Source organism: Scheffersomyces coipomensis (genome assembly GCF_036884675.1).
Source record: "Scheffersomyces coipomensis strain NRRL Y-17651 chromosome Unknown DFJ63scaffold_2, whole genome shotgun sequence".
Lineage (NCBI taxonomy): Eukaryota > Fungi > Ascomycota > Pichiomycetes > Serinales > Debaryomycetaceae > Scheffersomyces > Scheffersomyces coipomensis.
In genome coordinates this window covers 1783760-1797750 of record NW_027042893.1, presented here as the reverse complement: position 1 = coordinate 1797750, position 13991 = coordinate 1783760, and the positions used below count along the sequence as shown (strand labels likewise).

The 13991-nt window shown below is 30.0% G+C and overlaps 6 protein-coding genes across 6 annotated transcripts; 5 read left to right on the top strand and 1 right to left on the bottom strand. All coding sequences in view use genetic code 12, as the record gives it.

Annotated features, from left to right (window-relative positions):
- Positions 1-411: 411 nt before the first annotated feature.
- Positions 412-1584, top strand: DFJ63DRAFT_311933 (uncharacterized protein; the record flags this gene model as incomplete). Its single annotated transcript, XM_064905871.1, has 1 exon — positions 412-1584. The coding sequence occupies one exon, from the start codon at positions 412-414 to the stop codon at positions 1582-1584; it is 1173 nt and encodes a 390-aa protein (XP_064763940.1).
- DFJ63DRAFT_87190 (uncharacterized protein) lies at positions 1413-2483 on the top strand. Its single transcript, XM_064909159.1, has one exon. The coding sequence runs from the start codon at positions 1714-1716 to the stop codon at positions 2332-2334; it is 621 nt and encodes a 206-aa protein (XP_064763939.1). The 5' UTR covers positions 1413-1713; the 3' UTR covers positions 2335-2483.
- A 106-nt stretch (positions 2484-2589) lies between these two features.
- DFJ63DRAFT_317918 (cytochrome c oxidase subunit VIb) lies at positions 2590-3293 on the top strand. Its single transcript, XM_064906879.1, has one exon. The coding sequence runs from the start codon at positions 2634-2636 to the stop codon at positions 2880-2882; it is 249 nt and encodes an 82-aa protein (XP_064763938.1). The 5' UTR covers positions 2590-2633; the 3' UTR covers positions 2883-3293.
- Positions 3208-4396, bottom strand: DFJ63DRAFT_87107 (uncharacterized protein). Its single transcript, XM_064909158.1, has one exon. The coding sequence runs from the start codon at positions 4077-4079 to the stop codon at positions 3357-3359; it is 723 nt and encodes a 240-aa protein (XP_064763937.1). The 5' UTR covers positions 4080-4396; the 3' UTR covers positions 3208-3356.
- On the top strand, positions 4397-6583 carry DFJ63DRAFT_87026 (TBC domain-containing protein). The gene has a single exon (XM_064909154.1). The coding sequence runs from the start codon at positions 4715-4717 to the stop codon at positions 6464-6466; it is 1752 nt and encodes a 583-aa protein (XP_064763936.1). The 5' UTR covers positions 4397-4714; the 3' UTR covers positions 6467-6583.
- A 1300-nt stretch (positions 6584-7883) lies between these two features.
- Positions 7884-13610, top strand: CDC39 (CCR4-NOT core subunit; the record flags this gene model as incomplete). Its single annotated transcript, XM_064904805.1, has 1 exon — positions 7884-13610. One exon carries the CDS (start codon positions 7884-7886, stop codon positions 13608-13610), a length of 5727 nt encoding a protein of 1908 aa, XP_064763935.1.
- Between the last annotated feature and the right edge of the window lie 381 nt (positions 13611-13991).

Below are 13991 nucleotides of genomic sequence, written 5' to 3'. Positions count from 1 at the left end.
TTTGATTAGTTGATTTCCGCGTAACCGAGTTCAAAGTAGAAAAATTTTGCGGTAACGGATTATTCCGCAGTCATTTCTAGTTTGTAACTTCATAACTGCAAATCTTTCATGTTTAAGTATGAACGCTTTGCTACCATATTCTTAATTCATGGTGTAAGATGATATATGTGAATAGACCTGAGTCTATGTGAGTAAATAGTATGTGGAAATGACTGGTTGTAGTATGATTAATCAGTTAACGTAGCAATTCTAATCAAAATCTAATCAAAACTGAGATAAAATTTTTGAATTTTTGTTACAACTATCTTTTTTTTTACAGCCCAATTTTAAAATCATCAAAATCTATTCATAAAACTGGCAACATCAATCCATTGTTCTACATAAATATCGTTAAATGAAGCCAGTCATCAAATGAATCCAATCCTTAGCATCTTATTTATTGATGGTTTACTTCTATCCAAGTATAAATTACTATTTTGGTGTTTATCTGACAGATTGTGGAAATTGGATGTCATGATAAAAGGTAAATCGATTCACAAACAGAATGCCATCAAAAACTATCCATCAAACTTAAGAATTGTTCCAATCAACTACATTTTATCACCCACTATGTTTGCTAAGTCAGATCCAATTACCGCCGGTCGAAGCATCAGTCAATATGATTTTATTATAACTAGTGATCAAAGATTTAAAGCAGTATCTAATTCATATCCAACCATTATATATATCGATAAAGTGAATCTCGACATAGAAACAATATCTCATGGAATATTAACAAACAATCGTTTACATCATCTAAGATTAGTACAATATACTTTAAAACTTTCTTTACAATATTCACAGCCGTTAGTCCTAATGGTATCGACAAAGAAAAAAGATATTCAACAAGATGAAGACGATGATGAGGTTGAAGAAATCGATGATACTCTAAAAGAGTTAATGATAGGTAGAGAACATTTAACTTACGGAGATGAAGAAGTGTTTTTTGATGCTGATACCCCACCACCAAGAGAAGCTATGTCAGCCACGGTTTCTGAATTACAAAATTCAACTTCACAAAATATGTTTGTTGAATCACCTCAAATCAATTCATCATCAAGTTTATCATTAAATTATGCTCAATATCCTCCTATGATGAATTTTCCTAATTCAGCTCCTGTACAAGTTAAAACTCTTCATGACGAACAAGGAAATACTTATGTACTACAATCCAATGGATTTGTAATTCCAGTCTCCAGACCATCACTGATGCAACTTAATCTTACCAATCCTATACTTAAGAAGAAGAAATCAATTAAAAAGAATATGTTTTATCATATGCCCATACCAACTAATAGATATACTCCTACTGAAAAATTAGTTGAATCTCATAATAGAGTATTACAATTAGTTCAATTTGATGAATTTTTAGACCAAACTTCAACTAGTAGATATCGAGATCTAGATACATCTTCATTTATATTACATAGTGCCGGTAATAGTTCTAAAGATACTAGTTCCAAAGGAAGTAGTTCAAAAAATGGTAGTTTTAAAACATATGATACAGCACCCGAAGTGGATAAAGAGAGTAAATCAGATCCATAGTTGGTAGCGTGCGATTTTTTTTTTTTTTTTTCCTTTTAGGTGATGAATCAAAAATTTATTTGCATTTAAAGAAAGGAAGTGTATATATAGAATAGCAACCAAATTTAATATAATATATCATATCATATAATGTCAAGTCAAATACCGTCTCTGATAGGGACAGATGATAGTCCTAGTCAAGAGTTACTTCGACAACAAGATAAATTATCCTTTAATAATGAGATTCAAGAGATTGAACAATCGATAATAAATAGTTCACAAGTTCCAAAGATTGGTAAATCGATCAAAGTTACTAAGAATGATTCGATTAAGAATCGTATTACTCAAATCACAACTGAATTAGAGCAAGGTAATTCTGTATTAGTTACCAGTATGTCCAATAGTATAAATAAAGCCATCAGTATAATAGAGATTGTTAAACAGAAATTAGCTGAGAAACATGAGAATAAAATACAGATTACTCAATTTAATAAGATAACGAGCCATTCCAGTACTATTAATCCTAATTATAAGTATACTGAAAACCCGAAGAATCAAAGAATGATAGCGAATCCATTATTGCAAGAGAGATTAGCTGATAATAAAGATAATAATAATCATGAAATATTAATTCATGAACGTGAAGAGCAAAAGATTATAAAGAGTATCAGAGGATATAAAGTATATCAATTACCAGTGTTGCATAATTTGTTAGTAGTTGGCGATGGTAATCAATACGATTTAACTAATTGGACCATCCAACGAAGTTAGCCTAGTAAATTGTATATATAACTAAAGTCAAAATAAATAAATAAAATAAAACTAATCACGTGCTGTCACACGTGACTTAAAAATTAACCAATTAAAAAACTAATAACCAAAACTGAGTAAGAAGAGACCTCAGACAACAGACAGACCAAAGAGAGAGAAAAAAAAATCGTAAGATTGAAAAAGAAAACTTTTGACTGTAAATATATATTTATAGTTGATATATCTGTAATTTTATTGTTTTCTTTTAAACTAAATTCATATCATATCATATCATATTATATAATTGACTAAACTTCACAATGGCCATTGATCCAGAAACCTTTAAATTCGATACTCCACAATTCGACCCAAGATTCCCATACCAAAACCAAACCAAACATTGTGCTCAATCTTACGTTGATTATCATAAATGTGTTAATGTTAAAGGTGAAGAATTTGAACCATGTCAAATCTTCTTTAAGACTTTCACTTCATTATGTCCACTTGATTGGGTTGAAAAATGGGATGATCAAAGAGCTGCTGGTAAATTCCCAGTTAAGATGGATTAAACAATTCATAAACATTGTAAATTAATTATTCATCATTTTAACTCATCTACTACACACCTATTCATCAATCCATCCATTTATCATCATCACCATCCTCCATTTCATTTTTTATTTCATCCATTCCATTATTCATCAGTAGTAATGGCAATCATATCATTTAACGAGAGAAATGTTTAAATCTAATGATGAATTTGTCCTTTTTGCCAATTCATTCAATTAGTTTATCATTTCTGAAGAATATATCTTTTTATCATTTTCATCTTTATATATATTCACTTAAAGTAAAGAATGATGTTGTTTTTGATTTAATAGCACCATTTCTTATCAAAAAAAAATTTATAACGAATAACAGAATAATCTCCCAAAGAAAGAGCTATACATATAATCTATATGAACAAATACGTTAAATATATATAAATTGTGTTTCTTTTGTTTTATTGTATATACAAGTTGTAATCTAGTAGATGTAAGATGTTACATGAAATCATCTTCAGCCCAATTTTCATTTCTATATTCGTTACTACTTTGATTAACATTATCTTCAGTAAATAAATCAGCATAAGGATCTAATTTATCCTTACGATTCTTTTCATATATTTTATTCAATTGTTCTTGTTCCTTTTCCAATCTTCTTCTTTCATTCTCAATATCCTTTTCAAATGTCACTTGTTGTTGTTTAAACTCATCAATTGATATTTCATATTTGGTTTTATTTAATTTATTTATAATGGCATTTTCTCGTTTAGTGATTTTAAGACGTTTGACTTGTTTAGCGTTCTTGAATGTAACTGTCCCTATATCCATTGAACCATCGGTATGTAAATTATCTACTGGAGTATAAATGACAGTTACATTATTTAATTTATTTCCTTTAATTGAATTGGCTTTAGTTAATTGACAAACTTGTTGTAAGATAGATGGATTGATAACGAATTTATCAAATGATTTGAAATTGATATGTTCATCCTTTGTGATTTGTAAATATAAATGAGCTGATGAATGATTATCTACATGAAACCAGATATTCTTCTTATTTGAATGTTTAATTAATGGATCATTTTCAATTTTATCTTTACCCATATATATGATATATTCTCTAGAGTCAGCATCATCTTCGTCAGCTATATCGGCACCAAAGTCGTTATATTCTTGATTTTCATCATTTTCTTCTGCTTTAGCCTTGAAATAGTATACCATGATTGAAGTTTAGTGTCCTTTGGTTGCCATGCCATTGCAAATACTCTTCTGACAGTCAATTTTTTACAGCATCTATAAAAATGTTAGCATAATTCGATTTACGACCATTATTTTCGAGGGCAGTTTCACCTGATAATGATTACCTATCTTAGTGTCAATCACATGATTTCATACTTAATAATGCCCTCGGAATGGACGCAACTCTCTGGTTGTCAGTTACTCTCACTGACAACATCAACGCCTCAATAGTTAACACCTCCTTTTCAAGCTCCTTTCTCATGTTTTGGTTTACAGTTACGCGATAAAAAAATTTTTGATCGTGAAATTTTGGCTGTAAACAAAAATTACTGTTTTGAGTATAAAAGTGTTTTAGAATCACCAATCAAGTAATTTTTCATACCAACAATATCTATATGCCAACTACTATTCATTCCTTATCTTAGATACTAACTCATCAGTTGGTAGTATCAGTTCTCATTCATTAGCATTTCCAGTCATTCCTTTAAGATTTCCTTGTTCCATTTCCTTTTAAAGTTTTATATATATTAACTACAGCCGTTCCTTTTGTCTTTTACGTTTAATCAATCTATCTACGCAACCACCATCCATATTTATTCATATTATAACTAGTTACAATGATCGATTATGAATCATTGATTGAATTTGAAGAATCTTTAAGTTCATGTTCAGATTATGGAACTACTATCTTACAAAATAACATTGAATTAAAAATTGAATGTTTAAGATACAGTAGTGGATCCTTAACTGATTCTGATTCTGATGGAGATGAAGATTCAGAATCTAATTTTGAATCTGATGAGAAGTTGGAAGATGTCAATGAAGCCCAACAAATCGAAATTAGTGAAGATAAATTCAATCAAATATTCAAAAATTATCATTTTAAAAATGATGAGTTTTCAACTTGTAATAAATGTGGTAGATCTTTAGCTAATGAAGATGATTATCAAAAATGTTGTTTATCCTATATTGAAATAAAACAACAAATAAATTCAAATTTAGAAAAGTCATATTGGATTTCTTTATTGAATAATCCAACTAGAACTATCAATACTTTACCATATTATACTCAATTATTATTTTTACAACAAGGTGGTATACCTAATCAAATTCGATCATTAATTTGGAAGAAATTGTTTTTATTATCCAATAAAAAGATCCCTCAATCGATTAAATATGTATATCAAAACTTTCAACATTCATATAACGTTGAAATTTCCAAACAAATCTCCAAAGATTTAAATCGTACTTTTCCTACTATAAGTTTCTTTAAACAAGAAAAAGTGATTCAAAACTTATCTACTATTTTAAATGTTTATGCCAATTATGATGTTGAATTAGGTTATTGTCAAGGTTTATTATTCTTAGTAGGGGTATTATATCATAATTTTAATCAAAATTCATTATTAACATTCTATTCATTAATTAATATAATGGAAAATGAACCTCAATTGCATAATATATTTTCAACTTTCACTATGGCATCTACGTTAAATAATTGGTATTTGGAATTTCTTAACCTTTTAAAATCAGTTGATTCACAGTTATTCAATCATCTTATTGAATTTGTGGAATTTAAACCATTTCTTTATCAATGGTGGTTATCCTTTATTTCATCCCATTCCCCTGATTCATCCATTATAAATCGTATTATTGATTTCTGTTTAATTCAAGGTTGGAAAATTGGGTTATTCAAAATATCACTTGGATTAATCATAAGTAATAAACCAATCTTAATGAGTTTATCAAAGGGAGAAGAAGAAATCATTTATCAACATTTATTAAATGAAAGTAAATGGAGTAATGTCATAAATAATTTAGATCTATTCTTTGGACAATTATTATTATCTTGGGATGAAGCTTTATTCCTTAATTTTGAAAAACTTGATGATAAACTTCTTGATGATGATGGCTATCATGATGAACATTTCAATCCAATTATTGATAAGTTTAAGAAATTATCATTAAATTTAAGATCATTATCGAACCAAGGGGTTACTTCATTACGTAATCGTTCTAATAGTTCTTCAATCAATACTTTAAATCAATCAACCACTTCAGTGTTTTCTACAACTCACAATCAGAACTCCAATAATTCATCTTCCAAACATGAATTAGAATCAATCTATTCCGATGTAAGTGATGTAAGTAGTAATGAAAATAAATCATTCACAGATTATTTGAAATTGCCCACATTTAAGAAATCACCAACGGCAGATAATGAATCCACTGTATCAGCTGCATCTTCAGCATTGATAGTGGAAAACAATACTTTGAAAGTATTGTTAAAGAAAGCCATGGAATTGATTGATGAGAATCAAGTTGACGGTGCTGATGCCTTAAAGCTGGATATTATGAAAGTTATGTAACGTTGGTTGATTGATTTATTATTTATTTACTTCTCTATTTATTTATTTATTTATTATTTATACTTCTAGTTAGTTAGTTCAAGGATACCAACAATATTAAGTTTAAAAAATACAATTTGCAACCCAACACTTGGTAGCGACCGTCACCACATATAAAAATCCGGGTAACACTTTTGATACTTTTTTTTCTTCTTCCTCCTCCTAACAACTCTCAACAGTGGCCAAAAATACTGAGCTTAAAAAAATTTACAACCAAAATTATCAAGGGCTAGATCAAACTTGCAAGGAATCAATCCAAATCATCCATCATTACAGCATTCTTATACATAGACAGATATATCTAGACTACTGATTAGATCTGATATATCACCCCCACCATTTATATACTTGCATTTAACATTCTATTTCATACTATATCCAGCCCTCTATAACAAGATCCCGCTGGCAGCCAAAAAGGTAGAAATAGTTAATCAATCCATCCATCAATCAATCAATCAATTGAAGTAGCGACTCACGTTCAATAAACCATTCATTTGTTGAAGTAGTAGAAGTGTATTTCCAACCCCACCAAGTAGAAACTTAGTCATAGATCTTTTCCTGGTTATAGGTTGGTTATATAGCTATCAAACACACGATCGTGTCAGACATCAACCTTTCACGCCCAAAGGGCCAACAAGAGTCACAAGAAGTTCAACAACAACAACAGCAACAACAACAGCAACAACAACAAGCGCAAAACAAATCATCATCATTAGTGAAAGCAGAACAAGAATTGACTTATAAAATTGAAGATCCAGAATTAACTAAAGTAATTATAAATCAAATTTCAATTTTATTAACTACTTTAGATAAAGATAACTTATCCAGTCATTTCAATCAAATTAGATACATTTTATCAACTCAAACATCTAATCCAATCGTTATAAATAACTATTTTGAAAAGTTATTTGTTTTCCTTAAATTAGTTAATAAAAATACTGAACCAGAATTAGTACCTATCGAACAATTATTTGCTAAAGAATTAGAATTCATTGCTAAAGATTTAAACTATTTAGAATTATTATTCATTCATTTAACTAAATTATTCCAAGAAACTTCCACTTTCAATCTTTCATTAATTGAATTTATTACCAGATATAACTGTGATTTAATCTTTTCATTTATTCTAATTGTTAAACTTGAATCAAAAGAAGACTCAACTAAAACAAAAACCTTTTTAATAGAAAATCGCTTCAAATTATTAAGTGCTATTAAATCAAAAGATTATCCTGCTAACTTTAATTGGAATTTATTTTTGGACTGCATTTTAAATACTCCTTATTTTCCATTTACGCATAAATTAATTGCTTTAAATTCTTTTAAATTTTTAAAATTAAATATCGAACCAATCGATAAGTTTTATAATAATATCTTAAAAATGTCATTCAAAGACTTATTAGTTGAAATCGGACCTGATAATTTATTAACTGATAAGTTATTACCTTTATTGTTACAATTAAAGCCAAATGACGTCGATCAAAGTATTGCTTTGATTGTATCAGAGATTTTATTTCCTAATTCTCAAGGTGCTGGTTTCTTAAGTCCAAAGAGTGCTCCTGAAGCTGATGCCGATGGTGCTCTCTTACAAACTTGCTTTAAAACTTTAGATCAACAAGCTAATTTTAGAATTAACTGGTATGAAGTCTTTTCAGAAGTTCATAAGAATTTATTTCCTTCGTCTCAAAGAAATATTGCTCCTTTACCTTTAAGTATTCATCAATTATTATCATCATTAGATTTTAAGGAAGGTCCTCTTGATATATTCTTAAATTATGATTGGTGGTTTAATAAAACTTTATTATCTGTATTACAAGCCATGCCCAATCAACAAAATCCTGGTGCTTATGATATCACTTTGTCAAACAACTTGGCTCTTTGTTTACCATTTGAGCAACCCCAACAACCACCAAAGGCAAAAACTATTTTGAAATTTATAAATATTACCAAATTAGAATTACAAGTTATAAAGCAAATCCAACAACAACAGCAACAACAAATATCAGATGGTGAACGCCAATTGAATGCTTTCATAACTCAACGTTTCGAACTTGATTACAGAACGTACCCAGAATATCTTATTGTTGCCGGAATTAGTTTAGCAGAACAAACTCCATTTATCACCGATTTGATTGATAATTCATTTGGAATCCTTATAGAATCTGATAATCCAGCAATCAATGATGTCTTGAATACTGTAAAGGATCAAGGTCCTGATTTTATAATTCAAAGATTTATTAAATTTTATCAAACCAGAAATACCGTTGAAACAGTTGACAAATTGCTTTCTATAGCAGGTAAACTTGGTATTGTTGATCAATTATTAATTACTGTTGGTCAAATTGATCCTAAAATGTCAGCCAAATTCATAGTTGAAAGTTCATTGTATGGAATTGATTTTAAATCATTGATTGAATCTAAAACCAAAGATCCTCAATTGAAACATGAATTTTATCCTGCTTTATTACAAGCGGTCGACGAAAGAGCTCAAAGAGATTATAACGTAATTCAACAAATTCCTCAAGGTTCAGTTTTACTTGGTGATGATCCTATAAACGTTTTAAGATTGCCAGTGGCTAATTATCTTTTAGATAAATTAAAGTCGTCGAATGGATTAGTGGATAGTGATAAATTGAAAAATTTACAATTGTTAGTTTTAACAACTTATCCGAGATTAATCAATTTTGGTAATGGTCACGACGAAGCAATTTTGTCCAATGCCGAAAATTCAATTTGTTTCTTACCAGCAGTTGAACAAGAAATGAAATCATCTTATAAAAAGATGTATAATAAAGAAGTCGAAATTAAAGTCATTGTCGATATGTTAATTGCCATGAAAAATAGTGATGACCCTCATCAACAAGATGTTTTTGCTTGTATGATTCATTCTTTATTGGATGAATATAAATTCTTTGCTGGTTATCCGTTAGCTGCATTAGCATCCACTTCACTTTTATTTGGGGCTTTATTAGAAAAGGAATTAATTCAAGGTACTACTTTGACTGTTGCATTGAATTTTATTTGGGAGTCTTGTAATCAACCGCCTGATTCTCATTTATTCAAATTTGCCGTACAATCATTGTATAATTTCAAATCCAAATTGCATGAATATCCAATTTATTGTAAACATTTATTAGAATGTCGTTCATTAAATCAACATGCTAGAATGTTTCAAATAGTTAAGGATGCTGCAAATGGAATTCCATGTAGTAATCAAAATGCTACTCCAACTCCTGAAGCTACTGGTCCAAAGTATCAATCAATTACTGTTTCAGAAAAATTGGTTGGAACTGTTGAACAAGAAGAACCACCAGCAAATATTTCAGATAGATTATTATTTAGTGTCAACAATATGACTGAAGATAATTTAAGATTAGGTGAAGTCAATGAATTATTAAGAGAGAGTCATTATGCTTGGTTCTCTAACTATATTGTTGTCGACAGAGCGAAAGCTGAACCAAATAATCATGGATTATATGCCAGATTAGTTAAAGCTATTGACGATCCAATTTTTTATGGTTACATTTTAAGTATCACTTTAAGTGAAATTGACCATATAATCAGAAATTTTAGAGATTCAAGACCAGAAAGAAATCAATTGAAGAATTTAGGTGCTTGGTTAGGAAAAATTACTTTAGGTGAAGACAAACCATTAAGAAGAGATCAAATTGCTTTGAAATTCTTATTAGTTGAAGCTTATGATTTTAAAACCTTATCTTTAATTATTCCATTTGTGGCTAAGATTTTAGATCAAGCTCAGTATTCAAAAGTCTTCAGACCTCCTAATCCTTGGGTTTTGGGTATAATTAAGGTGTTGGCTGAACTTTATGAGTATGCCGAGTTAAGTCTTAACTTGAAGTTTGAGATCGAAGTTTTATTGAATTCATTTGATTTAAAAGTTAAAGATATTACACCTTCAACAATCATTAAGGACCATAATCCTGATCCAACTGCTTTAGCTGCTATGTTTGGTATCCATCCTGAAACTGTCAGTTTGACTAATGAAATTACCAGATTAAGTTTGGAACAACAACAACCTGAACTTCAGCCACAATACTTGGGAGGACCACAAAAACTTCCAGGTGTCGGACCTGAACTTGGTCCAGTTGGTCCTAATTTGGGTCAACCACAACTCCAACAACCGCTCCAAGCTCAAGTACAACCTCAACAACCTCAAGAAGGTTTAGACACAAGCTTCAGTAATTTGATTGGTACATCTATATTCATTCAGAATCCAAATTGGAGAAGAGCGTTCCAAGCTTCTTTAACTAGAGCTGTTCGTGAATGTGCAGTTCCTATTTTAACTAGAGTTTCTGAAGCAGTTCTCACTACAACTGAAGCACTTGTTAGAAAAGATTTTGCTATTGAAAAAGATACCATTAAGTTCCGTAATAGTTATCAAAATTTAGCCCAACAATTAGCTCATAGTATGGTGTTATGTAGTGGTAAAAAGGTTTTGTCTGAAAGTATTGAAAGTGCCATGATCCAGCTTTTAGGATCAGTTGAAGAAATTCCATTAGGTGAATTAAATACTGCTATTTTAGAGAATGTTGGTTTATGTGTTGACATCGTTGATAAAATTGCACAAGATAATATTAGTGAATTAATCGATGAAAGAATGAAAATCCATGTTTTATTACGTGAACAACATAACCCTGCTCAACCATTCATTGACGAAGGTGCTTCCGAATATGCTATGAGATTGCCAGATCCATTAGGTTTAAAACCAGAAGGTCTTTCAGCTGCGCAATTACGTATCTATGAAACATTTGGTAACAACCCTAACGTTACTGATGACAATATCATTGCTCCACCAATTGAAACTCAAGTTGTGGCTCCAAGACAACCAATACAACAACAACAACAACCAGAAATTTATGCATCAGACCAGTTATACAACATAATTCAACAACATTCTCAAAAGGCAATTCAATTGGCTACTGAAGCTCAAGAAACTACGATAAGCGAACTTAATCCAAACCATCCAATCATGGTGGCTTTAAGTCAAGTTTTATCACTTGCTCAAAATAATGCTATTAAATACCCTGAATTGTTATTAAAGGTTGCTCAACATGCAGTAAATTATTTATTTACTCAAGGTCACGAGAATCCGTTAGGCACTGAAATTTATGTAGTTATTTTGGATAAATTATGTGAATATTCTCCTTCAACCGCTAAAGATGTTACTTGGTGGTTAGTTCATTCCGAAGATCAACGTAAGTTTAATATGCCAGTTATGCTTTCATTATTAAAGGTTCAATTAGTACTGCCATTAAAATTGGATTCTTCTTTAGGGAAGCTTATTGCAGAATCTGGTAATCCAATTGTGGTTAAATTTGCTGCTAATTTGTTGCTGAGTGTATTTAGTGCATCTGAACCACAACCAATTGCATTAAGATCTGAATTTGCCTATACTTTAGATAGTCTTAGTAAATTTGTATCTGATGATTCAACTGAGGAACTTAGACAAGCTAAGATTGCTAGAGATAATTTATTTGAAGTTTTAGGTAATTTAGCATCTCCAGCCTCTAATCAATTATATTCTCAATTAGGTTACGTCTTTTCAGAGTGGGTTAAACTTTTAACTCATCCAGAGCAATCTGATGATTTACAAGATCAATTTATAGAAGGTTTATTAGCCAATGAGATTTTAACTGATCCTGAATATTTCCAAACTTTCTTCAAATCTGCTGTTGAACTTTCAATTACAGTTTTTGCAACTGAACATGAGATTAGAACCAAGACATTACATGAATCCTATTTAGCTGTAGATTGTTTAGCTATGTTGATTATTAAAATCATTTTAAGATTTGAATCTTCAACTGAAGCAATTAGTTATTTGAAGAAGATTATTCCTATTATATTATCTGCATTAGCTAATGATCATGAAACCGAAGGTTCTAATTGGAATGAAAGAGCTTATTTCAGATTATTTTCATCCATCTTATCATTTTGGAGTGATTCTACTATTGTCGATATTGAATCAGCCAAATTATTGGATGCCACATTTTTAAATTATATGGCAGAAGTTTTAACTTTGGTACAACCTATTATCTTCCCAGCATTTATATTTGCATGGATTACATTAATTAGTCATAGAATGTTATTACCAAGATTATTAGAATTACCTGATAAAGCTGGTTATAATTCAGTGGTTAAATTATTAAGTGCCTTATTGAAATTCCAATCTATTTATTCTAGAGAGGGTAATAATGACGTATTTAATGTGATCTTTAAAGCTATTAATAGAATTTTCATTGGTATTCTACATGATTATCCTGAATTTTTAGTGGAATGTCATTATCAATTGATTACTGCTTTACCAGTTGGATTTATTCAATTAAGAAATATCATATTATCGGCCACTCCATCTCATGTTTCGGTACCGGATCCATTTACTCAAGGATTAAAAGTTGAAAGATTACCCGAAATCAATGAAGCTCCACTTGTATTTTATTCACCATGTGATGATTTAGTCAAAGTACAATTAAAGAAACCAGTGGAAAACTTTTTAAGAATCCCGGCTCCTGCATTAATGAGAACCATTTATAGCGGATTAAAATTAAATCATCCTAAAGAATTGAATGAATTTGGTAAGGATGTTATTCTGTATAATGTTAAATTGATTAATGCTTTAGTTTTACATGTTGGTATTTCAGCTGTTGCTGATAGATTACCTAATAATGTAAGAGGATTCAATGTTAGATCATCTCAAGTAGCATTATTAGTGGATTTAATGAATCAAGGATCACTGGAATTCAAATTCCATCTTATTAATGCCATTGCTAATCAATTACGTTATCCAAATAGTCATACTCATTGGTTTATTGGAATTATTTTACATTTTTTTAGTTCTAATTCGATTTGGGGTTCATCTCAAGCCAAATTAACTGTTCAAGAATTAATTACCAGAGTATTAGTTGAAAGAAGAGTGGTTAATAAACCACATCCATGGGGATTAACCATTGTTTTCACTGAATTGATTAAGAATGGAGATTATGGATTTTTTGATTTACCATTTGTTAAGGATGCATCATCAGAAGTTCAAAATATGTTTGAAGTATTATCTGTTCATGTAAAAGGATCAACTCCAAGTGGAGACAATTAATGATGATCCAATCGCTATGTCATTATTTACGAAACGATACAAAACAAAACAAAACATTTTATAATGTGTGTATATTAGCTTTATAATAGTAATAGTATTAATAATAATAATAAATTGTATATTAGATTAGATCAGATCAGAGTTTTGATTTTGTATACTGTTTTCAATTCTGTCATTACGCACGACTTTTTTAGATTTTTTTTTTTTTCGATTTGTTCGGTGTGGGAGGATTATTTGTAGGTGTTAACAAAATTGGAGACAGAGGGTTATCTAATATTAGACCATCGAACTAGACACTTAATTGTTGATCAATTGGGGAGATAGTATCATATAATCATCCATAGCAAGATCGTAGAGTCGACTTGTGTTATTATTATTGTT